Here is a 25,309-nt window from a genome sequence, read left to right on the forward strand (position 1 = left end):
CTTTCATCAGTAAGAATGCGAAGGCCTCACCGTAGTCTTGGAGATATGATGCATTCGTAGATGTTGCTTTGACAGAGTTTGTTGAAGTAGAATACTCTAGAACTGGTGAGTGAAAAGCAACACGAAGTTCGTAGTTCGTAGTCAGAGGGAACTAATCTTGTTCTGGCGTTAGTGGTGTAGCGCGCGTAGCCCTGCGGGGACTTCCACAAAGCCCAGCTCGCTGGAGCCACTCGCCAAACCATTACCAACTCATCTCAATCGACCGCGTCCGCGACCGCGACCATAGCAATGAGCGCTCTGGTTCCAGAAACTCCGAAATCGTCAACAAGGAAAACCAGGTCTCGAGGAGGGTGCGTGCGATGTCGTCGCCGGCGGCAAAAGTGTGACGAAGGTAAGCCTTGTTGCGATAGATGCGTCGAGGCGGGGAGCATCTGCAAATACGAAGTCACGCTGAGTTGGGGCGGAAGATCATTCGCCAAGTCCACCTTCGGAAAGTGCCTTCATGATATCGAAAGAACGGGTATATACGCTCAATTGACGAGAGACTCGAGTGAACACTGACCTATGCTGTATTAGATAACACCCCGACAGGCAATGGCTTCGTCTACAGCACGACCCCTGCCCAGTCGCCTGGGAGGACCACAGCGACGCAGTCAAATGCCAGCCATTTGCGAACACTTCAGCCCTCGACAGAAAGCCATGTGCCGGAAATCGCACCGTATACAAAAGATGGGAATGTCACCACTACCAATGCCTTATTGATGTTGAGAAGCGATTGCATTCCTGAGGCTTCAGTCAGGGTTCAATCACTAGATAGTCTAAGCAGCCCGCTGCAAGAGTTACAAGCACCCGTTCCGCGACCGCAACATCAGATATCCTTTCTCCCGCCCATGGCTCAATACCTCTTCCAATTCTACCTCTCTGAAACGATGAGACTTACAGTCCCCAGCAACTATGCAAAAACAGAGATTTGCCGCTTCCTCGTCCCAATGTCGCTCCAGGAGCCCAGCTTACTCTACGCCGTAATGGCTTTCGCCGCTATTCACCTTGATGCCATCAGTATGCTGCCCAGAAACTCGCAACGACTTATAGACAGTCTCCATTGGGCAAGCATCAACCATCTCCGAAGATTGTTGGAACATGCTGACACCACGTCACAAACCGTGGCATTGGCTACAACGAGAACGCTCTGCCAGGCTCAGATCTATGGTGGAACATCATTATGGCGCATCCATCTCGATGGTGCGCGTGCTATCATCCAGTCTTCTCAAACAGGCCAAGTGATGACTCGGCCTAACATTGCTGTGAACACGGGGTTTTTGGATAGTTGGTTCCATAATGCGGAAGCACTAGCTTCCCTGAGCCCGGCCGGGCTGCTCGGTGGTCAGCTTCTTTTCCACGGCCAGTCTGACTCTGGGGCATTTCTCGACATTTACGGTGGCGTCATGTCTGATCTTCCAGCATTGTTCAAAGAAGTCGGAGCTCTCCTGGAAAAGAAGCACACACGGACACCTGAACTCGAACTCGAAACGGATAATCTCGTCCAACAGATCCTTGATAGGCTTTCCCGTGACAAAGCCGAGAACATGATCATCGCATCAGATATGCTCTCGTCCCTCTCAGCGAAAGATATCCAAAACTATGCCTTCAGCAACGCCGGGTTTCTCTATATGGCACTCTTGCACCTGTACTGTAGTATGAGATCTCTGCCGCCTTTCGCTGCCGAAGTCCGCTTTTGCGTTGCTCAAATCATCAATTGCGCTCATAAAATGTCTCGTGAGTCTGGACTGTCGCCTAGAGTACTGCTAGTCTCACCCTTGTTCACCGCTGGGCTTTATGCTATCGGGTCTGCGCGAGATGAGATAAGGCATGAGCTGACAGACATCGGAAGATGGATGAAGACTCCTCATCTTTTTAAGACACTGGAGCTATTGGAAAGAGTTTGGCTTCAACATCCTGATGACTCCACGCGCACTTGGGAAACGATTGAAGATATCAGCGTTGACTTTCTTCCTTACTAACTCGCAACTACTTGAGTAAAGCTTCGGGCCATGCCAACTGGTAGAGAGGTGATATAGAGACACCAGCCACCATGGCGAGCACATAATAGCCCACCACATGTTTGGCACTAGACTCTCTCAGTTTCAACGACGTTGAGCTCGACGCTTAACTTTCCAACAGTCTCTCCGACACCAGGTTCCTGCATTTTGTAACCTCTGAACTTTCTGGCTGGCAGCTTCTCGTTGAACTGTACAGAATAGTGAGTAACTTTGCCTCGGTCTCTGCTTCGACTTCGGGTTTGCTTACCATAGCGTCGATCTCTTCCAAGGTTCGTCCTTTAACCTCAGGCAGGTAGAAGTACACCCAAACAGCACTAATGATGCAAGAAGGGAACCAGATGTAGCCGTATCGTGGCCCCCAGTTCAGCGCAACGGGGTTGATGAAGTACGGAGCAGTGAATGTGATCAGCCAAGCGCCAAGGAACCCGGCTGCTGCAGCAAGGCCGAAGGTGTAGGTTCGAAGGCGTTGTGATGGGATTTCGCCGGCAACCATCCATGAATATGGAGCTATCATGCCCTGAAAGAGAAGGTCAGCAACGCCGTGTTGGAATAGACCTTGGAGTACTCACATTGAAAGCCATCATGTAGAAGCATGAGAGCGCAACCAGTACTTTGCCGGTGACGATCGCCCCTGGATTGTGATCATAGACAACTGCGATGATCAATTGGAAGATTCCAGCAGTTATGAGGCCACAAAAGAGCAGTACTCGTCGTCTTCCATATCGCACAACGATGCAAACATTGGTGATGATAGCAAGCATACCTGCCATGCTGAGAACGTTACTCATTGCAAATGGGTCTTGAACCTTGGCCATGGCGAAGAAGTAGGCCTTGTAAGCTATTTAAAGGTCAGTTGCGTATGCCTTGGGGGACAACAAGGATGGTTACCAATAATGAACATTGATCCAGTGGCAGCTTGAAGGCAAACAGCACATATGGAGATCATGGTGCGCCTTCGATCGATCGGATTGTTAAACATATCGAGGATACCGACACCCTTGGACAATGCACGCTCGTTGTCAATAGCTTGACGAATTTCTGCAAGCTCCGCTTCGGTGTCTGCGCCCTCTGGCCTCAGCCACTTGAGCGACTTGAGGCCATCTTCATGGCGTCCTTGAAGAACAAGCCATCTTGGTGACTCTGGAATGAACGGCAAACCGACGAATATGATAGTTGGAACTATATATATCATTCCGAGAGGGATGAGATATGCAGAGCGATCGGGGCGTTTCGCTGTGGCCCAGTCGATTATGGTACCGATGAGTGTACCCTATGAACCACGAGTCAGTATCGATGTGTTCTTTATACTATCAGATAGGAGTACTGACAAAGGTCGTGCACAGATGAAACACGGTCAAGAACAAACCACGATACTTTGCCGGACTACTTTCTTGGATGTACAGTTGGGAGAAGGTCATGAAGTAGCCGTTGGCCAACCCGATAAGAAGTCGACCGACGTACAGCGGCCCAATATGAGTCGTAGTCATCATGATGATGTTCGATACTGCGCAAAGAATGCAAGCCATCCAAAGACACATCTTCCTTCCAAGCTTTGCGGCAACGAAACCCGCGAGACTGGAGCTTATGAAGGCGCCCATCGTCATCAGGGACGAGATAAGCTGTTGTCGAGTGGTGTCAATGTTCCATCCGATTGCGACTTCGGGGTCTCGGTAGCCATAGATCTGATCAAAAGTGATGATCAGTACAAAGCTCGGATGCTTGTCAAACAGCATGCAATTCAGTTGCCTACCTTCAGAAAGCCAGGCATGGCTTGTAATCCACCGATTAACCCGAAGTCAAGACCATATTGGAAAGGAGAGAGAACAATGATTCCGCATGCTGCGAAACATCGCCAATGGGCACGGATGGTATCCTGCGATTGGTCTGCCATGATGAAGAGCCAGATGAAGTGAAGATAATCAGATGAATCAAGCAGTTAACCGCGATGGACGTTTCTGCGGCTACAGTTTCCTTTCATACTGGAGCTCGACTGGAGAGACTTGGCCAATCGCCTCACAATCGCTCTTCCAGACACAAAAACATTGAAACCTCTTATCACTAGCTATATCGATGAGGGTTGGCGCTCAACCGAAGTGCGGGGTGCATAATAGGTTCCACTTAGAGTTGCAGATCAAGTCAGAGTTACGCCCGGTCGTCAGCCTGAAAGTGCGGAATGGGTGTTGTCTCTTTGGGTTATCGGGGTGTTTCTTCCGAAGAGTCGCAGTCTCGTGTTGGGTTCGGCGGTATGGATCCGATGGGAGTAGTTGACATACTAAACCCAAAGCTACAAAGTTATGGACTAGAACTGCCCTTGCATCAACTTTATCCAACAAGATGTGAAGCCTATTGGAATTGCCAAGTACTTCCCCGCAATCTGAGAGTCATGCTGAAGTTTTAGTCTCGTCTTGCATGAGTTTCCAGCTCAAGTTGAGAGCCTCTGAACACGGCAACTGGCTGTGCTGCTAATTCCCGAGGCAAATGCCGGGACCAGGGTAACATTTCCCCCCTCATCATCCAGATTGGCATGGATTGCCACAGCATTGCCTGACAAAGCGATGACATGTCAGTCACGTTGTGAAACCTGTCCGCAGCCCGCAGGACTTGTGTTGCTTTGCAGATTTCTCTGCCAATGGGGCCGCAAACCTGGCTGCCAGCGTACAGATGTCCGACGGAGGCCAAGCACGTTGCATGATATGAATAAAGAGGCGATAACAATCTGCTCCAGCTATTGGGTGAATACTACTCTGTGATTTGGGTGTCCGAGTTGGCTGTTCCGCATCGAGGATGGAGCATGTCTCACCAAAGACCATGGTTACTTTGGGACAGGGCTTGATCGGCAGCAAGTGAAGCCAGCCGATGACACAGCTAGAAATATTACCAGTTCCGTAGTGTTTGTTCCCGACTGAGTTGCACTAGCATGACCTACCAACTCTTGGCTGCAGAAGGATCTTAGTTGCAGATCAACAAGGCGGGGGACAAGACCGGGACAGCTACCTCGGCATCCCAGGGTGATGGTTTCCGCTCCCTACGATGATCACATAAGTGACATATTGCATCAAGCCCCAAGTGGAACATCCTGAGAGTGCCATTACCAACTGTTCATTCTCATCAAATCATGGCGGCTCACAAATCCGGCATCAAGGTTATCATCGTTGGAGCTGGCTTTGGCGGCTTAACTGCCGCTATTGAATGCCACCGGCAAGGGCACGACGTTGAGATTTATGAGTCCTTTCCTGAACTCAAAGTTCTCGGAGATATTATATCATTTGGTGGCAATGCCGGCAGGATCTTTAATCGCTGGTCTGACGGGGAGATTGTCGCTCGTCTGCGCCCCTTGTGCATTGACATTCAAGACTACGGCTTCAGAATTCATAAATGGGACACAGGGGAGGTTGTGTACCATCAAAAGCGTCCCCCTCCAAACCCTGAAACTCCAGTGTTGAACGGCCACAGAGGCGAGTTGCATGAGATTATCTTCAATTATGCGCACGATGAGCTGGGGATTCCGATTCATCTCGGCCAGCGAGTATCTGAGTATTTCGAGGACGCTACACAGGCTGGCATTATTCTGAAGACGGGAGAGAAGGCGGGTTACATATGTTCCACGGAATACAGATCTTCTACTAACTCTTGTTCCAGATCACTGGCGACGTGGTAATTGGTGCTGATGGGGTGAGGTCAAAGGCAAGAGAGCTTGTTCTAGGATATGTTGACAAGCCCAAGAGCAGCGGATACGCTGTTTGGAGGGCATGGTAAGATTGAAGTCTTTGACAGTGACCCCAAATCAGTTTCCTAACAAATTCAAGGTTCTCAAACAAAGATATGATCCAAGACCCTCGCACAAAAGAGTTCTGCGAGAATGGCGATACCTTCAACGGCTGGATCGGACAAGATGTGCACTTCCTGTTCTCAACGCTGAAAGGCGGCAAGGACTGTTGTTGGGTACTTACTCACAAAGACGACCATGATATCGATGAGTCGTGGTCGTTCCCTGGTAAGATAGAAGAAGTGTTAGAGCTCCTGAAGGATTGGGATGCAACATGTCGAGCGATCGTGGAGAAGACACCGGCAGTGGTTGATTGGAAGCTGGTCTATCGCGACCCTTTGCCGACTTGGATCAGTAACAAAGGACGAATCGCACTTCTTGGCGATGCTGCTCATCCTTTCCTACCGACGAGTGCCCAAGGTGCAACTCAGGCCATGGAAGATGGAGTTACCATTGCTGTCTGCTTGAAGCGAGCGGGCAAAGACAACATTCCTGGTGCGCTCAAGGCTCATCAAGATTTAAGGTATGAATGATGACGCGCTACTTGTCTGTTTCTCTAGCAACACTAACACGATGCTAGATATGAGCGCGTGAAGGCGGTTCAGAAGACGGGAGAGTCAACCAGAGATCTGTGGCACAAAACGGATTGGGATAAAGTCAAAAAAGATCCTAGCAGTATCGGATTCCCACGCGAGGATTGGATTCACCAATTTGATGCCGAACAGTACGCAGAGGAGAATTTTGAGAGTGCTCTCAAAACTCCAGGGCATGAGGTCAAGGATAACACGCTGGTCGATGAGGCCCCTGCAACAGCCCAAGTAGCAGGCTAGGCTCGTACGTACGTTATGGCGTTGCCCAATTGCGAAGCCTTGTATCAGCTGTCTTCAGGTTGGCTGCCCCAATGGAATTGCCAACTACGCGTCATAGACTTCGGCAGTTGGTCAATTACTCATGCTGAATAATCTGTCCCAATCAAAAAACAATCGTGCTTTGCTCATGAATCGCACGATCGGCACATAAGCGTAGGTTCCCGTCCGTCTTGAGTCTTCGGCAGAAATCCAAGAACCTTCTAGCGTCCTTCTAGTAGATGGTGTTAACGTTATATCGAAGCCATACCTCGGTAAAGAGTTTCTAATCCAAGCATTGTCGCCGTGGACTAAACCAAAATTGTGGTTTGAAAGTGGAACATGACGGCATTGACTGGGTCTTTGGAGCGAAGCTCGTGGCAATGATGGAACAATTACCATTCAAGTCATGACATCAGAAGTATCCGATTTTTAATATTCGCAATCGTTTATAAACGTGCACATGTCTCGGCGCTTTTTCTCTGGTGAATAGAACAGCAAGCTGTAAAATACTAATAATTTCCAAAAATGGCACCAAGACGATTCTCGACTGAACCTGCAGACGCAAGCCCTTTGGGCCAGCCTCTGAAATTCGAGTTCAGCGGTAAAACCGCCAAGAACCGATTTATGAAGGCGGCAATGACAGAACGACTCTCAACATGGGATCCTAAAGCCCTTGAGAAGCGAGGCGTTCCTACACCAGAACTTATCAACGTCTACCGACGATGGGGCGAGGGAGATTTCGGTGTTATCCTGACTGGGAATGTCATGATTGAGTATGACCAGCTCGAGGCTGCTGGAAACCCCATCGTGCCACGAGATGCACTCGCGTCTGGTGAGCGGTTTGAAGCATTTAAGGAACTGGCAACTGTTAGCAAGAAGCATGGAAGCTTGATTATTGCGCAGGTCAGCCATCCTGGACGCCAGGTCGCCGATAACATTCAAAAGAACCCTATTTCTCCTAGTGATGTGCAACTTGAGGGTGAGGTGATGGGCATGCACTTTGCCAAGCCAAAGCCCATGGATGAGCAAGACTTCAAGAATGTTATTGAGGGTTTTGCTCATGCTGCCGAGTTCCTTCACAAGGCTGGTTATGACGGTATTCAATTGCATGGTGCACAGTAAGCAAGCCAAGTCTCAGTGCTCTGGATATCACACTAACTGAGAGAAGTGGTTATCTTTTGGCCCAATTCCTTTCACCCACAACAAACAAGAGAACAGACAAGTACGGCGGTTCAATCGAGAACCGATCTCGCATCATCTTCGAGATCGCTGATGCCATCCGTGCGCGTGTTCCCGACAAGTCATTTAGCCTGTCCATCAAGGTCAACAGCGTTGAGTTCCAAGAAGGCGGTTTCTCCACCGATGACTGTAAGGTCCTTTGCAAGCAACTCGAACAGCATGGCTTTGATTTCGTCGAGCTTTCTGGTGGAACTTACCAGAGCCTTGCCTTCTCCCACCGACGAGAGAGTTCGAAGAAGCGAGAGGCTTTCTTCCTCGAATTTGCAGAGAAGATTATCCCTGAGCTTACCAAGACCAAGGCTTACGTCACTGGTGGCTTAAGAACAGTCAAGGCGATGAATGAGGCTCTCAAGACGGTTCATGGTATTGGTTTGGCACGACCCGTTACTAATGAGTTTGACTTGCCTGCCAAGATTCTCAAGGGCGAGGCTACCAGCGCAATCGACACTTTGCTCGACGAGCAGAACTTTGGTATCACTAATGTTGCTGCTGGCACACAGTAAGTCTACATAAACACTATAATCATTGTTCGCCGGAAGATTAACTTCTGTTTAGAATTCGACTGGTCGGTAAGGACAAGCACCCTCTTGACTTGAGCCGAGAGGATCACAAGAGAATCTTTGAAGAATCTATGCAGAAGTGGGGTGAGGGAATGGCGCATAATGATGATCAGTCTAAGTACGGATATGTTGATATTGACGGAGCCAAGTTGGAGCCATTTGGCCAAGCTTATGCCGCAGCGTAATTGACAATAGATAAATAGATCTAGTATAGACCATAATGTTGAATTCACAACAGACTTACTCAATATCATTGTCGCCGCCATTTCCCACTGTATCACTGTACAATACTCCAAATATTATGTTCAACTACAATCTCAGACCAGGCAACGAGAGGAGGGGCTAGATGCCTTGACCAATATGCATATCAGCTGATGTTAGCATAGCCCAATGACAGTCGTAGGGGCGACTAAACTGGCTAAAACAACGTCAAAATTATGACGTTGAGTTCAGCACCATTACAGTTGAAAATGCAAAGGGAGCTTGAAAAAGCCCTCATGATAGGCTTATTTCACAGTTCGGCAATGCTACATGGTTAGGCATTATGCGGTTGAAAGTGTCTACTTGACGCATGCTGCTGACCGTGCAGAGACCCAAGATATAATTTGGCTGAACCCCATTTTCACAATGATGTTCGACATCTACATTTTATTGCCGCCTTATTTACAGCCCCAACATACCTTGTCAAATCAACTGAATTAGCCATGGCTGCGACACCCTGGACCCTAGTTCGTCTCATAGATGAGTGCGAGAATGCGGAGAAGCAGAATTCCAGCGATGAAGTCTTCATCTCCACTACTACGGTTGAAATGTTGACATCGGCAGAGTGCGTTAGCGACATCCTAAGAGAACAAAAATGCCCAAATCGGGATGCCTTGAAGAAACGGATCTATGATGAAAAATGCCCTGCAAAGATCATATTTCTCATCTTAGCTCGAACCGGCAAGCTAGATCGTATTAGCCAGTTCTTATCCAATGGCTTTTCTGATCATCATCTTCCTATAGAGCTTCTATGGACGCGGGAAGGGTACAAATTCAAAAGTGCGAAAGATTCAAACTGGACTACTGCTCCATTTGGAGCTGGAATTGACTATAATGATGTCGACTATTTCATTCAGAAGCAATGGCCATTCTTGGCCCCTATCTTCGAGGGAGAGTTCGAATATGTGCTGCAGCAAAGGGTCCCTTTACCGTTGGTCAAGCAAGGAATTCCTATTTTCTCAGGATTTAGTTCCGTTTCCGAGATTGAGATGCACCCTGCGCATGTTCCAGAGCAGGTAGAAGTGAGTCCGCCAAGCCCGACTCTTCAGCGTCTTTGATTTAACGTGATATAGCACTCGATGGCCATGAAGAAAATGGAGCTAGAGAGCCAAGATCAAATCAAATATGTCAAAAAAGAGATGGCTAACGTAACATCTCTTCGGTTGCTGGATCATGACCACCTTGTCAAAGCAATTCTTGCCTGCAACAGAGGAAAGCAGGCCTTATTCTTTTTCCCATGGGCGAAGGGGGGAGACCTGTATAACTTCTTGAAAACCAATTCAACCGAGGGCATGACTTCTATCATATGGATGCTGGATCAAATGGTTGGACTCTGCAGCGCTCTGAGTCTGTTGGCTGATAAAGGATATCGACATGGTGACCTCAAGCCTGCCAATATCCTCCTGTTCCCGGAGAAGTCTGGTAGCTACCGCCTAAAGATAACAGACGTTGGACTCTCAAAGCTTCACATCCTGGCAACAAGCAGGCGACTAAACGGGACGACTGCGAAGGCTACCACGAGGCGATACAGCCCTCCTGAATTCGACCTCCTGTTTGATGACGACGGGGAGCCAGTAGAAGACTCTGATGACATCAAGCTATCGCGCAAGTTCGATGTTTGGTCTCTCGGCTGCGTCTTCATCGAGTTTCTCATCTGGTCCAAACTGGGACGGCAAGAGTATAAGGAATTCGACCGGTCTATGAAAAGTCACCGACGTTTCTGGAACTCTGCACAGGAAGACCTTGATACTAGGGTCAAAGATCGAATACAAAACCTAAATGGTTCTATAAAAGATACACCGTGTGACAAGGCCGTCCAGCGAATTCTGACCTTGGTTCTGGATCAAATGCTTCTTGTCAACAGCAATGATCGTAGGAGTGCTTCGAAAATTCACAAGGAACTAAAGAGTATAAGGGATAGTTACGGTGAGTATCTCCAGCCGAGGAACGTGGTTGATTTGCCGCTAGGCCTGACTGCCGAGCAGGCCGCCGAGTCCGATCATCGTCAAAACGGTCAGGGTCCGTTAAACGGAAGCAACGCCACGAGTCGAAGCGCTCCTGACCAATCTGGTACCCAAACCAATGGTTTAAATACTACAGCTGTCCCTTCGGGTAATACCGCTGCTATGATTGTATGTGGAGCATGTGAGCTTCAGTGTGTTGAACTCGATAGCTGACGGTTAGATAGTATGTGAGTTGACTGTTGAGTCCGTCCGTTGGTGGAGATTGGAAAGGCTGACGAAGGAACCGACATCGTAACATACAGAATGTATGTATCAGTCAATCCTGTGCTCTGGAGGTTTAATATCCCGTACTAACTACTCTCGAGCATGTTAGTGCATCAAGAAAATTCTATCTTGATTCAGTCTGCTTACAAGACCCTATTAGCGGGTATGTTTTACAGTAGTCATCCTTTAGTATGCGGTATATACTAACTGGAACAGCAAAGTGCCAAGCTCCTTAATCAATGGACAGTCAGCCCAGACAATGAGTTTGCACAGAAATTCTTCTCTGAGACTACCAGGCCCAGCCCAGAAGAAAGGGGCCAACTGTGCGAATCATGTTCGAAACTTCAAATCTGGGAGCCCAATGCTACGATATCTGGTAGAGTGAGGGACTTCGGAACTTGTACGTCGGCATGTAATTTGTGTAATCTTCTCTACGCCGTCTCGCAAAAGATTGGCCTTCAAGAGGATCAGAAATTACAATGCGCTCGGAACGGCCCTACCCTCAACTTAAATGGGCGTGACGGTCTGCCAATCCTGTCACTGTTCTCGGATCCTGGTATGCATTCACTGTAGCTAGCGACTGTCGTACTGACCGTTTCACCAGCCTTCAATTCTCATGATCTTGGATCAGTCCAAGTGGGATATCCAACTTTGTCCCCTTCAGAAAGCCGTGAACGGTATCGTCTCTTTCAAGAGTGGCTCCAAATATGTGATAATGATCACGGCCATGCACGGGACGCATCCTCCGGCGGCTGTGCTGTCCAGATGCCCACTAGGCTAATTCACGTGGGCGAGTCGAGTGAGCACTTGATTGATATTAAAGAATCTGGCTTTCTACGTTATCTTGCTCTTAGCCACTGCTGGGGGGGCAGCACGAGTCTGTCTACCTTGACTGACAACATCGACAAATTCCGCGATGAGATACCGCACGAGCAACTGCCTCTTAATTTCCAGGAAGCCATCAAAGTCACGAGAGCACTTAAGATACCATACCTGTGGATAGACTCACTGTGCATCATCCAGGATGACCCGGAAGACTGGCGACGAGAAGCTGCCCGAATGGGTCAGGTTTTCAACAACGCCTACTGCACAATCGCGGCGACATCAGCTGCGACATCAAACGAGGGCTTTCTTACTCCAAAGTTCAACTCAGCGCTTTTTGCTAATATAGAAACTCCTGGTGGTGGTCAGCTCTACATTTCGGAGTTTATGGAAGATTGTAACGAAGATTTAGAGTCAGCCCCCTTGAATACTCGCGGTTGGGTGATGCAGGAGCGAGCTTTGTCTAGGAGAACACTGCACTTCACCAAGACGCAAGTTTACTGGGAATGCGGAAATGGAATTCATTGTGAGAGGCTCTTCAAATTGTCAAAGTAAGTATTCGTTATTACTAATCATGCTCTTTGTCTGGTCTAACGATTACTTTTTGCCAGTCCTCAATCAGCTCTATTCGCAGACTCGGATTTCCCCAAGGCCATACTCAAGTACTACAAAGGTGGGCGAATCACCCTGTTTCAAAATCTTTACGAGAGATATTCCAAGCTCAGTTTTAGCTACATCTCAGACCGGCCAGTGGCCATTCTGGGTTTGCAGCAGCACCTTTCAAGTGTCCTCCAGACTCGCGGCGAGTTTGGCGTCTTTGAGCAGTACCTGGCGAGAAGTCTTCTCTGGTCCCGACCTAAGGATATCTTTCTGAAAAGTATCATGTTCCAAGATGATCATCGGGTTCCTTCTTGGTCATGGATGGCGTACGACGGCCCGATCACATATGCGAACATACCTTTTGATAAGGTTGAATGGAGTACAGACTGCTTGCTTCAGTCTTGTGAGGAAACCGGTACAGACGGCAACAGGGCAGTGTTGAAAGCAGTTGCTAAAGATATCAAATTGGATAAGCTGGATATGCAAGATAGAGTCAAACTTGATGAAGGAGCATCTAGGCTCGAACCATCCAGCTTGCGGGGGATTGTCCTTGGTAAAGACAAGAAGCGAGAATCGCGAGCTCAGGTACACTACGTTCTCCTCGTTGCCTTATCCGAAGACGGATCAGAGCAGGCAAAGGTTTATGTTCGAGTCGGAGTGGCCTGGCTTCTTGAACATAACATCGCAAGGGTCGGAGAGGATGTTGTGATTTACTAGCTGTCGCTTCTCTAAATCTTGATTCATATTTCTCATTGAATACCCTTCATTTCCTTGCCGATTGCTATAATTCTATGTATAAAATATATGTGATGATGGTGATGATGATGACTAGGCTAAGAGGCCCATATTATGTTTCCACACTGTCATGGACGGTGATATGAGAGTCTGATATGCGCCTTCGTGAGAGGAGCTTTTCTGAAGGTCTCAGGAAGATGCTTGGCGCAGAACAATATAGTGTTACGTCCCACGTCTAAAAGAGTCCCGGTCCCATCGTATAGTGTATATGTCTTGTTGCATCTCGACAGAGAACTTGTTTCGGGGAAGACTTCGTTCGAGAACAGCAAGAAGCTTTTGTGGGCTAACATCCTTCGCGTTGATGCGGATAGTGTCGTATGATGAGCTGGTCATTGACCGCCCACTCGATTGTTGTTGCATTTGCCCAGGCATTCTGAATAGGACAAGAGATGTTGATGAATGAAGTCGGACGTCGACGGATGGATAGATGAAAATATGCTTGAAATGGAAGTCGTAAAAGAAACACGGAAGTGGCTGATTTAAAGACACTCGATCACGGACGCGATATGACTCAGAAATGACAAAGTGGGAAAAAGGCAGACGAGGCAACCTCAGAAGCAGGGGCTGTGCCTAGAGGCAGCTTATGGGTGGCCTCCGTCTGACACACCTTGGAAAAGTAGACTCTGGGCTGGGCAATCAAACCAAGTGATGCAGCCACTCGATAGCTGCTGCCTGGAATTTTCAGCCCTCGCTGCAGTTCTTCTCATATCAGGCTAGAGGAGGGTGCCAGAAGGTCACATCGGCGTTGCGCAAAGGTGATTCGTGATGCTGATAACGAAGAGGTGGTGGCACGAGCCGCTCCAGGCCAAGCATTCTAACCGCTGTGGCATCATTCAGCCAATGTCTGTTATGGGTAGCCAAAGCCTTGTCCGAATTCCTATTGAGCTCATTGGCTGACCATATGCAAAGCCCAAATGTCTCGACCAGGGGTCTCAGCCGCAATTCAGGGAGGGCTTTATATTTCTCAAATGCGTACTGAAGAGATATCAGGCTCGGCTTAATTGAATGGAATCTCAGCCTTCAGTCATTATATGGAATAAAATGCATTTCCTAGCGTCTCCTCACCCCAAAGACATCTTAATATCATTTGAAGCCTATCCTTGCCAATATGGACCATGGTCAACCCTTCCAAACCACGTTCAAGAGTGAGGGGAGTAAGGAAAACCACTTCATATATGACATCACCAGAAAGCCGCAATGCATCTCGAATCCGACACTTACCAAACTTACCAACGGCGTCTCGCCATGAACCTCCAGGTATACCGAATTGGGGAGAAGCGCCATCACGATCCGACATAGACTTGAAACCTTGGATGGGCCAAGAGTCTATCCATATTTCGGTATTATCTCAGAGAGAAAGCACATCGACATTTCGGAGTATCCCTGACATGGGTCATCGTAAATGGCTCGAGTCATTGGCTGCTTATCGAATTTCTGCGAATGTGTCTGCAGATGTCCTCGATTCGGAGTTTCCAATCGTTGACGTCGATATGTCCTCTGTCTGGGAAACGTTAATGAACGCGTGTAGGAAACCCGCTATTGATCATACTGGTAAGCAAGCGTTTATACCTCTGGGACGGCTGCTTCGGATTCTCAGCCCCCGGAATGTTGAAAAGATACTCAGTCAAAGCTTCACAGACGAAATTTTGATGAGTCTTGTCAACGAGGTATATGGAGCTAATGGCGAACCAAGAAGACTAAAGATCATGGCTACATTGATATTGATCAATGGACTTAATTTTCTACTAGACTTTGTCAAAGCAAAGGTAGAAGATAGTCAGCTCCCACTTACTGTTCACCGACGAGGACAACAACCTATCTTATACGACCGTGAGAATAATGAGATAGAGTGTTCAAAGAATTGGACTTGGTCCTATCCCGAAGCCGAATACTTTACTATGAAGCAGATGCAACTATGCAGCCTATTCTGCACTATCGATGAAGAAGAGCAGTTTATGGATCATTTTCGACTCCCTGCAGATTTTGTCCTACCATTTGTGGATTCTGATCCCCCTGTAATTCGGTCTGGAGGATATGGCAAAGTCACAAAGGTCTTTATAGAGCCGTCGCACTTATGGTACCGGGGTAGGTACCCAAAACCGGAGTGTTTCGCTATCAAGGCTGTTCAGCACAGCTCAATAGACCATCCGAGTGAAGCAGACTCTCTCGCAAGACGCCTGGTTATCAAGAAGCTCGCAGACAGAGAACACCTTCATCAACTGCTTTTCTCCTTTCGTCGAGCTGACTATTACTACCTCGTTTTTGAATGGGCCGACGGCGATCTCACCGATCTATGGGAAACGATGCCAAGCTTATACCGCCCTGATGTCGAAGAAGACGCGTGTTGGTTCTTTCGCCAATGCGCCGGTATTGTGCGGAGCTTGGGTAGTCTTCACGAGCAACGCTCGTCTTACACCGCCAGCACCGTGAAGGAAATAGTTCACGTCGCGCTGGAAGGAAGGTACGGACGGCACAGCGACATAAAGCCGCAAAATCTGCTTTGGTTTAGTGATTTTCAAGGCGACAAGAAAGATCACCTGGTTATCGCCGATCTTGGCCTTACCCAGTTCAACACATCGCAGTCAAAGTCACATGTGTCATGGGCTGGTGTCAAAGGCTATACACAAACCTACAAAGCCCCAGAGAGTGAAGGAAGTGGTAGGGTTGGAGTCAGATATGACATTTGGTCTCTTGGCTGCGTCTTTCTGGAGCATGCGTCTGTGTTTCTGATGAGAGACAAAAGCTGTGTCAGGACCTTCTCAAACAGTAGACTGAAGGAGGATAAGTATCTGAACAGGTCTGGGAATTATCATGGCGATACTTTCTACAATTTGATCAGGGAAAAGGATTTAACAGATACATACACATCAATTGGAAGCAGTGGCATCCGGGGAGAGGTCAAAAAGACAGTCACGAAAGTAAGAATCGTATCAGAATCAGTCCTTCATCGTGAGCTAACAACTCATTGCCATAGATGATTCAAGATCTCAAAAACCATAGATTATGTGCTCCTTCGATGTCTGACTTCCTAGATCTCATCAGCGAAGGGATGCTAGTACCGGATCAGTCTGCTCGATATACTGCAGGTATGGTCTTGAGAGCTCTCAGAGATATCCAGGTCCGTTGTGACCAGGACCCCAGGTACGCTTGCTTATCAAGACACTTGCCATTGAAGGATCAGTTGAAGTCAATTCCCGATGGCCAATTTTCTTCAAGGCAGTCTCGGATCTTGGCAGGTATCTCAGGAGGGCAAGAGGGTAGCAGGACCAACTTTGGTTCGTCTCACACGGAGTCAACCAGAGATGCGGGGGCTGCTGATCCAGAAGCTTTGAAGATGCTTAATGAGCTGCGTCATATGAGTAACGATATTAATTTATCCCCCGACAACCTACAACTCCGGATACCAAAGATTCAGTTTGATGGGTCTGTAGGAGGTCTTTTGCAGAAACCCAGCCCTATCAGCGATTTAATCCATAGGTTTCAGTCGCTCTCTGTCCAAGAGAAGATTTGATCTAAATATTATTGATCTTTTCGAATCCAAGAGGGTTTGGGTTCTCGGCAGCCCCGATTAGTGATGGTGGTGAATTCGGTCAAAGAGGGGCATGATAATTGTGTTTGATGCAGCTGAAATAAATCACTAACCAGGTCCAGGTATGTCGTATGGCATTGACAATGATTCTCCTACTTGTAGTTAGCTTTTTGAAATGTCCCAGCTGACTTCCCTTCTTCTAACTGAAAGGTACTGAATACAGCTAGTGTATCAATATTGCAGGGGTATTTGCATCAATAGCGCATTTTCCAGCTGGCACAGACATGTCACATTGACCATATCGATGCTTGGCACCGAATCTGGACCCAAATGGTATAAATACTTTCAAGGGAATACCTGAAGTATGCTGTAGTGTCAAAATAATTCCTCTTTTACTTTTTATCGCTTCCTCTCAATCATTCCAACCTCTCAGCATGAATCTGAATCTACATGACCCCAGGGACTGGATGAAAAACCTTCCCGGCGATTTGAGTGTCACTCAAATGTCGATACCGGGAACTCATAATAGCCATGCTATTGAATCCAATGTTGTGGTAGCGTCAAACGGCAACGTGAACTTTGCCGCCTATGCGTTATATAATCCTGGGATCGTTTCAATGTATGCTCAGGTTTATACTGCAATAGCAACATGCCAAAGGTCTTCTATGTGGGACCAACTGCATTTTGGCGTCCGTTGCTTTGATCTGCGGGTGCGCTCGTGGGAAAAGTTTGATAACGAGGGAGGTCGCTGGGCGTTTGGTCTCTGTCACGGAAGTGCTAAGCTCAAGGAGAGTCTGACACAAGTTCTTGACGGAATGGCGGATTTCCTTAAGAAGTATCCAAGCGAAACATTACTCATTTCTATCAAATGGGACGAGGAAAAGCGGGACGGATCGAATCCTCCTGTTATAGTCACGCCAGACCGTAACCTTCGCTTCGGCGTGTCCGAGATCTGGGATAAGCACAACTGGTTCAAAGGAGCATATTGGCCTAAGCTTCACGAAGTACGAGGTCGAGCTATTCTACTGCGTCGATTTTGGAATCCTGATAATGAGTTGCTGGGCATCAACTTCGACGACCCAAGTTTCTACAATAATGCCTGCAGCAAGGGGCCCGAAGGCAAATGGAAGCAAACGACACACGCAGGCCGAGATTCGATGACCATCGAGGAGCGCTGGAAATGTGCGCGAGATATGCTCAACGAAGCCAAGGAAGCTGATTTCAATGACAACGTTATGTATTTTGCATCGACATGCGATGTCTGGCTGGATATGGATGGAAAGAAGCCAAGATTCTGGGCCCCTTCCTACTATGCAGAGCAACTATGTCAACCTCTTCTCACATTCATGAATGGAGAGTATAGGTCGCAGAAGAAGGGCAGATACGGTGTTGTTGTCACTGACTTCTGCAACCAGACCATTTCCCAACTCATCTTCGAACAAAACTTCAGCCGTTGATTTCTATACTATGCCGCCTGTTCTGTTTCAAATTACTGGGGATATTCTTTGCAGTTGAGACGTGTGGAGGAGAGTTTATAGTTACAGCATAAAACTTGACTTCAGTATCTATAGTCTATTATGATTCTATTGCCCTTTGACGTCTATAACCCTTTCTTTTCTATTCTATTCATCATGTCTAAACCTCATTCGTGCTTTTATACCTCTCCGCGCTTATCACTAACGTTCTCAAGGTTCTCTGATTGGCTCACTTCACCCTTGACATCAGATCTGAACTGCTGTTCCTCCTGTTTCAGTTGCTCTTTGAGGATCTTGTCTGCCTTCCAGATTGGCTTGATCTTGAAGAGTCTGTAAACTTGCTCCAACGGAATTCCGCTAGTCTCGGGAATGAGGAAGAAGGCGAAGATGAAGGCAAAGAATGACAGAGTCGCAAAGAACATGTAAACACCGTATCCCATTGCGGCAAACATTTGCTCTGTGAATCGTGAGACAAGGAAGTTGAACAGCCAGTTGCTGGCGGTTGTGCAGGCTTGTGCAAGGGATCGGAAACTGGGGTCGAAGAATTCCTTGAAACTAGTTAGACGATGAAACAATATTTGGGAATCCAAGACTTACAGAATTGATTACCCAGGGCGTACCATTCCATGTAGGAGTGTAGACGGCAGTCCAGAGGTAGAAGAATACGATAGCAGCGATACCACTGCCAGTCAAATGATCCTGGGGGTTCTTGGTAGGGTCGACGACGTAGATGTATGCACCCAATATCCACATACAGATAGAGCCAGTGATACCACCAATAAGTAGAAGCTTCCTTCGGCCAAGTTGATCAACAAGGAACAGAAGCCAGACAAAAGTCATAACAGCTTTGACGACACCAAAGATGCCTGTCATTACGTTGACAGTATCGTGCTGGACTCCAATGCTCTGTAAAAGGTTAGATTGGCACTAGTTCCAAGCATGACCATGGCTGTAAACTTACGGAGAACACAGTTGGGGAGTAGTAGTTGATAGCGTTGATTCCAGAACCGTTCTGCCAGAAGAATAGCATGCATCCCAAGAAGAGACGCCACATCATGTTTGGTCGATCCTTGAGAGCCTGGAAAGGCTTCCAAAGTCCAATACCAACAGTCGACTTCTGGATCTCGTGAGCGTGATCAATGGCTGATACCTCTTCTGTGATGTAGAGGTCCGTGGGTGGGAGTTGTCGAATCCAGCAAAGGTTCTCCATAGCCTGTGTTCTGCGTTCCTTGAGGAACAGCCATCGAGGGGACTCGCGAATCCAAAGGGTTCCGAGGAAGAGAAGACCCGACGGGATGATCTGGACGGCGAAGGGAACGATCCATTGCTGGTGGCTTTCGGGCATGTGCTTCTGGACACCATACTATCCAAAGGTTAGTAATTGTGCAATATGCAAAGGAATAAAGTCTTGACTGACGTTGATCCAGAATCCTACAAGGCCACCAATCTGCCAGCCAAGCTCATAAAGACCGACCAGACGACCTCGAATAGCAGGAGGCGCCAACTCAGAAATGTAGATAGGGATGATGTTGCTTGCGAAACCAGTTCCAAGGCCTGACAAGACACGACCTGCGTATAGAATTCCCAAGCCAGTACTCGAGTCGGCACCGCATTGAAGGCCAGCTCCAAGGGTGAAGGTAGCGGAAGCGATGGCAAGACACCATTTGCGGCCAACCCAATGACTCATAACGTAAGTGAGAAGTGCGCCGAAGAAAGCGCCAGCAATGAAAAGTGAAACGATGTTCTCACTGATCAAGTTTCGCTCTTCGACTGTCTTCTTATCGATCCCAAACTCCTTCTTGAACGAATCAAGCGTAATAGTCGTTCCAATGAAGGCACTTGTGTAACCGATCATGTTGGAACCGCACGAAGCAACGACAGCAAGCACATAAATGCGCCAGTTGTACACCGAAGGCGGCGTCGGCCTATCTTCAGCAAGAGTAAGGATACCCATGGTTACAAGGTCAGTATGTCCGTGAGTTATTCGAGCAGAGGAGCTGTCGAGACAACAAACCGACTCCAGATCAAGAGCTTTATAGGAATCAGTGGGATCCGGGGCCCCGACTTTGAAGAGGTGAGTCTTTGCTCTTCCCCATCCTGGCAAAGTTTTCTTCTCCATGCACTACGTTACAAAGATGCCCACATTGCTCTGGGGCGCTGGAGTCGATGGAGCAAATGAGTCGGGCCGGACGAGCGTTTTCCCCGTATGGGGCAACGATATGAGATTGTCGTCGGCGTGCTTCCGCTATCTGATCAATTCCTTCACGTAATTTCGACTGAGCTTAATGAGCTTAAATGATTGGTAAAATCAGCAAATTGTGTCGTCAGAGAAATCTGTTCCTGAGTCGTGTGGACGCCTCTTGCGGAAGCGCGGCTTAACGGCTCTTGGCTTGCAAGCCATTTGAGCCTCATATTGAGCCTCAACATCCACTACTATCGCCAAGGACAAGCCATTTACCGCTGTAGAGCCAGTAAAGCCCTCTGGAAAAGGACCTCGACCTCGCGTAACCCCCACTATCCCCGTCCAATACCCAGACCCCGGACCATCCGGAGATCAGCGCGGAGAAAAAAACTCAAGGCGTGTCTGAGTCTCCGGCAAAACCTTTACCCCACAGGGTATCAGTCTTTTCCTCGCCAGAGGATAAAAGCTTCGATGGGCCACGTCAAAGCTCGAGGGTGACACCAAAATCGGGTACCGGCACGTCTAGCTGATCAATTACAGCGTTGTCAATGGCATCTGAGAGGACCCTTGACGTCAGCTGCGTTGGGTGACCCCAAATTCCCCAAATTCTGTGGTTGAACCTTGATCCGGGGCCTCCATGGGGGAATAAACATGGAGATTAGCTATGCATAGACTAATAAACCCGAGGAGATGACTTTATCAGTAGGGAAAGGATTCAAATCCCGAAGGAAACTTCTCAGTGTGCATGGTTGAGTACAAACGATATCCACTGAAAGGGCCAATGAACTGAGCGCCGTGATCGGATGCATCTTGAAAATGTTTGCAGTGAGACGCGTGTACGCCAAAGAGATAGGCAAACTGGCATTACTTCCATAGAACTGTTGCATATACTATTCTTTGGAGTTGACGCGCGTGTAGGGCTCGCTCTTGAACTGACGGTTTAATGGATGTTAGTAGTTTGGGATTATTGTCAGAACGGCACTTGTTGTTAAGTGGAAATGTCCGTATCGCTCAGTCACTCATCACATCCAGCAACAAATCACACTACATGCTTGAGAGAAGTCATAATTAAGAGACTTGAACTATAAGAGATAAAGACGATTTGGATAAAACAATGACCTCTTCGACTTCATGGTTATGCGCACTGCAATCTTATCTAGATGATCCAGGAACCTACCCTAGAACAATGAGATGGAGCGTGAGGCCTGGTGGATACGCGTAAAGTACGCGATTAGGCAGGCCCTGGATTGTTGGGCCATCGTCAGCTCAATCAACAACTTTAGCAAACAGCTCATGGTTCTCACTTATCATGGCTGACAAACACCCATTCAAAGTTGTGATTGTAGGCGCGAGCGTCACTGGGCTGAGCCTGGCAAACATGCTCCAGGCCAATCTGTCTCTCATGACCATTGGACAGACAAGGCTTCGATATTGAGTCTCGAGTCTCTTAAGGTCAACGCCTTTGGCCATTTCATCCAGCCCATCGCCATTATCATGATTGAAGGCTATCGCGAACGAAACAAGCTCACGCCTCTTGGACTGTAAGAACTCTTCCTTTGGGTAAGCAAAGTGAAGACTGATCGTGTCCAGACCTTCCTTGTGGCTCATGCTCTTTCAACACGCCGGAATTGGAGGCGCCATGCCTTTCTACTATCTCATTTATACCCTGATATCAGACGCCGAATCTTACTGGTGGCCTCTGAGAAGATTCGTTCCTCTACATCACGCCAGCTATATTTTATCTGCGTACGTGATGTCAGAAGCAACTCACGTCGGTCTTGTTTTGTCAACAATGTATCTCCCCAAGTGGATGCAGGCCGCCAAGTCATTTTGGCCCTTACTGGTTCCCGTATTGGTCGGAATGTTGGGATCTTTCTATGACCATAAAACTGCACGAAATCTGAATACAACACTAAGAGTCGAACTAAAGATTCTAATTAGAGTATACTTGGCTGCTGGACTTTTCGGTACTTTGTATCATTGGTTTGCCATTATGCAAGCCGTTCGCAACGTTGACCTCGACATAATACTCAACTTCAGCCGGCCGATTATACTCGAGGAGTCACTCCATATTCTAGTGGGCCAGCAGGGCGGACTACTTGCATACTTCCTAGCGTCGTATGTGTGGACAGTTCAAGCTATCTGGGATTTGAACAGAGTTGGACGAGCCAACACGAACCTGTTCACCACATCACTCTGGATCATGCTTGCGTTTGTGACTTTTGGACCCAGTGCTAGCGTTGCTGGTGTCTGGTATATATGAGAACATGTTATGTCACGGACAATCTTTCAGCGAAAAGAAGGGAAACAAGGTGTCAAAATCAATTTCATGACGGCGGCGCCGTCAAGATTGAGACTGGGCCGCCTGTTAACAACTTCTGATTGAGGCGCTATCTGATAAGATAGCGATGTTCGATAAGATGACTTCTTATCGCACGTGCTCGCAAGCTGATGGCGTCTTTTGATCGAACTGTCCATCGAAGATAACGATAGAGCCGCAGCCGGTATATCAGTTCGCAATGATGATCTCGGGATAAAAACAAGCTCAATTTCTCTCAATTACAGGATATGGAGGAGCACGCGCGCCAGCCTAGCCCCAAGCCGGTGCAGCCTGTATCTCGCAAACGCGTCGCGCCGGTAATCTCCGTGCTAACCCTATGCCTCTTTGTCAACCTGTCAATGAGCCTCTATCAACTCCCCTCTAATCGATTGATCGAGAGACGTCTTTGCGTAGACTACTACGTCAAGAATGATCCGTCGAAAATCCAGCCTGGTGGCAGCGTTGATGAGAAGGTCTGCAAGATTCGCGAGATAGAGAAAGACCTGGGTCGGATTCAGGGCGCGATGGAGACGCTTTGGGTGGCCGGAGGTAAGCCATCCATGTACTCGATAGCATGTAACCTGCTAATGCGATGAAGACTTCATCATGACTATACCCCTCAGCTTTCTAGCTGAGAAATGGGGCCGCCGGGCAATTCTCAGACTCAACCTTGTTTCGCGTTCTTTCATGTTGCTATGGGCTATCATAGTCGGCTCTTTTGACACCCTACTCCCAACTAAGGCCATCGTGGTCGGCCCCGTGCTTTCAGTCCTTGGCGGAGATTGCGTCTTTAACTCTCTTACCTACGGCCTTGTCTCGAATTTAACCGACGACCATGTTCAAAGAGCAATTTACTTCGGATACATGAGCTCGGTGTCTTACGTCGTGGCCTTACTTGGGCCTGCACTAGCTTCATCTACCATGACCTTATCGCTATGGCTACCGTTCTGGCTCGGCATAGTCCTGCTCTCATTGGCTATCCCAACCATACAGATGCTCTCCACGCATGGAAATACCGACAAAGTAACCGATGGCGATGATGAGAGCCAGCATGAACCTCTCCTCTCATCCCCTCGTATCAAAGCCCAATCCCATCATGAGCCGCTACTTCAGTCTGTCATTGACCGTCTTCATACAATCAAAACCATCATCGTCAGCCACCCAAAGAACTTCAGCTTGTTGCTATTCAGCTTCATGCTTACATCTCTTGCAAGCTCAGACACAAAGCTTCTTGTTCAGTATATATCTGCACGTTACGAGTGGACATTTGCTTCCGCTGGGTACCTCTTATCTGGGAAAGCAATCGTCAACTTCTCGTTACTCACCATCGTTATTCCCAGGCTTTTGCGATCTGCACGTCAGGTGCGACATGAAGACATGGTTGAGGAAGCGGATAAGTCAAATATTCGGAACGCTATGTACTGTCTTATCGCATCTGTGTTTGGCGCCTTGGGCATTGCCCTTGCCAGCGGTATTTGGATGTTAATCCCCTCCATGTTTGTCTACGCCCTTGGCTCTGCCCTCCCTATATTCACCTTATCCCTTCTCAAATCTCCAGTCATATCGCCGCCTCATTCTTCCGACTCTTCCGATCCTGAACCTCACATCTTCTCCATTGTCATGCTGGTAAAGACGGTTGGTTCGCTTTTAGGGGTGCCTTTGATGGCAGCGCTCTGGGTCCGTGGTCTTGGGATTGGCGGAATGGCTCTCGGTATGCCGTTCTTCGTCAGCCAGGCATGTTATGCTGTGGCCATTTGGGTTTTTGTAAACATAGAAGTAGACCGTGATGTATTAGCTGCTACCGAGCGGAGGAGATGCAGCCGAGACTAGAGCTCAGAGATTGTCAGCTCTCAGTTCATTGCCAATCAAGACATGTTCGCGATCTCCTAGTCATGTCGAAATGCTTTGAAACCCCAACAAGAATGGCCGGGTAAGGCCGGCATGTTGGTATGAGGAACAGCCATGCCATCATGGTTGCATTTCACAACATTGAAGGATATGAATTGCTGCCTCAGGTTATTTCTGGATGAAAGGGCTCATGAAGTTGCAGGGTTCAGTATGTTTCTGGAGATGATATTCGTGGTGGCCCTGGGCTTCCTGAGACATGCAGTCATCCACCAATATCACCGCAGCCGCCCTCAGTAATCATGACTCGCACTAGGGTCTTGCCTCAAATACTACGTAGATCATTCGAATGTCCGAAAATAGATGGAGACATAGAAGAGCATCTTGCGGAATCCGCGTATAGAAGTTGGCCGCCATACAATAGTTATTCAGCGTGACGCTCATTTGAATCAGCCAGCAAAACAACTGGAACATCACTTAAAGCTGCTGCAATTCAATGATCTTAAAATAGACTGAAAAGAAGCTTTTTACCGCAATTATAAGCATAACAAGCTCGCCAAGTAGAGCTCGGCGAAGAACGCCAGACGTAAGATGGCGCGGTTAAGCTTAACCCTAGTCAGGGGCCGCTGTTTCAGCATCGGGGATTTCTTAAAAAACCGACCAGTGATCGACGTGTCGTCTCATTTACGTGCAGGGGCCCTTCACAAAACATTTCCTTCTGATAGGCGGCAATATTCATGTTTGAAACGAGCCGCATGGGCTGTATCAATTAAGAATTT

At 48.0% G+C, this 25,309-nt stretch overlaps 11 protein-coding genes across 11 annotated transcripts; 8 read left to right on the forward strand and 3 right to left on the reverse strand.

Moving 5' to 3' along the window:
* Window positions 1-255: 255 nt before the first annotated feature.
* Window positions 256-3,001, forward strand: FVEG_16413 (hypothetical protein). The gene is made up of 5 exons (XM_018905648.1): window positions 256-520; window positions 577-2,260; window positions 2,330-2,589; window positions 2,649-2,908; window positions 2,970-3,001. Exons 1-2 carry the CDS (start codon window positions 289-291, stop codon window positions 2,019-2,021), a joined length of 1,677 nt encoding a protein of 558 aa, XP_018755329.1. The 5' UTR covers window positions 256-288; the 3' UTR covers window positions 2,022-2,260; window positions 2,330-2,589; window positions 2,649-2,908; window positions 2,970-3,001.
* On the reverse strand, window positions 1,540-4,275 carry FVEG_08744 (hypothetical protein). Its single transcript, XM_018897629.1, has 6 exons — window positions 3,811-4,275; window positions 3,389-3,742; window positions 2,949-3,330; window positions 2,630-2,898; window positions 2,308-2,577; window positions 1,540-2,248 (listed from the first exon to the last, which is right to left on the reverse strand). Exons 1-6 carry the CDS (start codon window positions 3,949-3,951, stop codon window positions 2,129-2,131), a joined length of 1,536 nt encoding a protein of 511 aa, XP_018755328.1. The 5' UTR covers window positions 3,952-4,275; the 3' UTR covers window positions 1,540-2,128.
* Window positions 4,276-5,175: 900 nt separating this feature from the next.
* FVEG_08743 (salicylate hydroxylase) lies at window positions 5,176-6,656 on the forward strand (the record flags this gene model as incomplete). The annotated part of the gene is made up of 5 exons (XM_018897628.1): window positions 5,176-5,650; window positions 5,700-5,714; window positions 5,764-5,812; window positions 5,867-6,349; window positions 6,407-6,656. 5 exons carry the CDS (start codon window positions 5,176-5,178, stop codon window positions 6,654-6,656), a joined length of 1,272 nt encoding a protein of 423 aa, XP_018755327.1.
* A 420-nt stretch (window positions 6,657-7,076) lies between these two features.
* FVEG_08742 (oxidoreductase) lies at window positions 7,077-8,723 on the forward strand. The gene is made up of 3 exons (XM_018897627.1): window positions 7,077-7,792; window positions 7,843-8,412; window positions 8,469-8,723. Exons 1-3 carry the CDS (start codon window positions 7,200-7,202, stop codon window positions 8,656-8,658), a joined length of 1,353 nt encoding a protein of 450 aa, XP_018755326.1. The 5' UTR covers window positions 7,077-7,199; the 3' UTR covers window positions 8,659-8,723.
* A 451-nt stretch (window positions 8,724-9,174) lies between these two features.
* On the forward strand, window positions 9,175-13,101 carry FVEG_16412 (serine/threonine protein kinase; the record flags this gene model as incomplete). The annotated part of the gene is made up of 5 exons (XM_018905647.1): window positions 9,175-9,756; window positions 9,808-10,866; window positions 11,179-11,518; window positions 11,567-12,335; window positions 12,396-13,101. Exons 1-5 carry the CDS (start codon window positions 9,178-9,180, stop codon window positions 13,099-13,101), a joined length of 3,453 nt encoding a protein of 1,150 aa, XP_018755325.1. The 5' UTR covers window positions 9,175-9,177.
* Window positions 13,102-13,133: 32 nt separating this feature from the next.
* Window positions 13,134-13,551, reverse strand: FVEG_16411 (hypothetical protein; the record flags this gene model as incomplete). The annotated part of the gene is made up of 2 exons (XM_018905646.1): window positions 13,134-13,165; window positions 13,353-13,551. 2 exons carry the CDS (start codon window positions 13,549-13,551, stop codon window positions 13,134-13,136), a joined length of 231 nt encoding a protein of 76 aa, XP_018755324.1.
* A 1,016-nt stretch (window positions 13,552-14,567) lies between these two features.
* On the forward strand, window positions 14,568-16,690 carry FVEG_08739 (serine/threonine protein kinase; the record flags this gene model as incomplete). The annotated part of the gene is made up of 2 exons (XM_018897626.1): window positions 14,568-16,097; window positions 16,154-16,690. 2 exons carry the CDS (start codon window positions 14,568-14,570, stop codon window positions 16,688-16,690), a joined length of 2,067 nt encoding a protein of 688 aa, XP_018755323.1.
* Window positions 16,691-17,081: 391 nt separating this feature from the next.
* Window positions 17,082-18,310, forward strand: FVEG_08738 (hypothetical protein). Its single transcript, XM_018897625.1, has one exon. It carries the CDS (start codon window positions 17,143-17,145, stop codon window positions 18,163-18,165), a length of 1,023 nt encoding a protein of 340 aa, XP_018755322.1. The 5' UTR covers window positions 17,082-17,142; the 3' UTR covers window positions 18,166-18,310.
* FVEG_08737 (hypothetical protein) lies at window positions 18,295-20,137 on the reverse strand (the record flags this gene model as incomplete). The annotated part of the gene is made up of 4 exons (XM_018897624.1): window positions 18,295-18,731; window positions 18,781-19,089; window positions 19,145-19,546; window positions 19,601-20,137. 4 exons carry the CDS (start codon window positions 20,135-20,137, stop codon window positions 18,363-18,365), a joined length of 1,617 nt encoding a protein of 538 aa, XP_018755321.1. The 3' UTR covers window positions 18,295-18,362.
* Window positions 20,138-21,556: 1,419 nt separating this feature from the next.
* FVEG_08736 (hypothetical protein) lies at window positions 21,557-22,628 on the forward strand (the record flags this gene model as incomplete). The annotated part of the gene is made up of 3 exons (XM_018897623.1): window positions 21,557-21,588; window positions 21,712-21,906; window positions 21,956-22,628. The coding sequence occupies 3 exons, from the start codon at window positions 21,557-21,559 to the stop codon at window positions 22,626-22,628; spliced, it is 900 nt and encodes a 299-aa protein (XP_018755320.1).
* A 215-nt stretch (window positions 22,629-22,843) lies between these two features.
* FVEG_08735 (hypothetical protein) lies at window positions 22,844-24,712 on the forward strand. The gene is made up of 2 exons (XM_018897622.1): window positions 22,844-23,234; window positions 23,284-24,712. Exons 1-2 carry the CDS (start codon window positions 22,934-22,936, stop codon window positions 24,513-24,515), a joined length of 1,533 nt encoding a protein of 510 aa, XP_018755319.1. The 5' UTR covers window positions 22,844-22,933; the 3' UTR covers window positions 24,516-24,712.
* The last annotated feature ends 597 nt before the right edge of the window (window positions 24,713-25,309 follow it).

Source organism: Fusarium verticillioides, chromosome 10 (genome assembly GCF_000149555.1).
Source record: "Fusarium verticillioides 7600 chromosome 10, whole genome shotgun sequence".
In the NCBI taxonomy this organism is placed as follows: Eukaryota; Fungi; Ascomycota; class Sordariomycetes; order Hypocreales; family Nectriaceae; genus Fusarium; species Fusarium verticillioides.

What these genes read in the sequence shown, in the direction of transcription:
- FVEG_08738 (XM_018897625.1), top strand. Translation starts at nt 17,143, where the DNA reads ATGAATCTGAATCTACATGACCCCAGGGACTGGATGAAAAACCTTCCC.
- FVEG_16413 (XM_018905648.1), top strand. Translation starts at nt 289, where the DNA reads ATGAGCGCTCTGGTTCCAGAAACTCCGAAATCGTCAACAAGGAAAACC. An exon ending in TCATGATATCGAAAGAACGG is followed by an intron (nt 521 to 576) that starts GTATATACGCTC and finishes ATGCTGTATTAG; the next exon opens with ATAACACCCCGACAGGCAAT.
- FVEG_08742 (XM_018897627.1), top strand. Translation starts at nt 7,200, where the DNA reads ATGGCACCAAGACGATTCTCGACTGAACCTGCAGACGCAAGCCCTTTG. An exon ending in ATTCAATTGCATGGTGCACA is followed by an intron (nt 7,793 to 7,842) that starts GTAAGCAAGCCA and finishes AACTGAGAGAAG; the next exon opens with TGGTTATCTTTTGGCCCAAT. An exon ending in AATGTTGCTGCTGGCACACA is followed by an intron (nt 8,413 to 8,468) that starts GTAAGTCTACAT and finishes ACTTCTGTTTAG; the next exon opens with AATTCGACTGGTCGGTAAGG.
- FVEG_08744 (XM_018897629.1), bottom strand. Translation starts at nt 3,951, where the DNA reads ATGGCAGACCAATCGCAGGATACCATCCGTGCCCATTGGCGATGTTTC. An exon ending in TTCATCTGTGCACGACCTTT is followed by an intron (nt 3,331 to 3,388) that starts GTCAGTACTCCT and finishes CGTGGTTCATAG; the next exon opens with GGTACACTCATCGGTACCAT. An exon ending in TGGAAGAGATCGACGCTATG is followed by an intron (nt 2,249 to 2,307) that starts GTAAGCAAACCC and finishes TATTCTGTACAG; the next exon opens with TTCAACGAGAAGCTGCCAGC.
- FVEG_08735 (XM_018897622.1), top strand. Translation starts at nt 22,934, where the DNA reads ATGGAGGAGCACGCGCGCCAGCCTAGCCCCAAGCCGGTGCAGCCTGTA. An exon ending in GACGCTTTGGGTGGCCGGAG is followed by an intron (nt 23,235 to 23,283) that starts GTAAGCCATCCA and finishes AATGCGATGAAG; the next exon opens with ACTTCATCATGACTATACCC.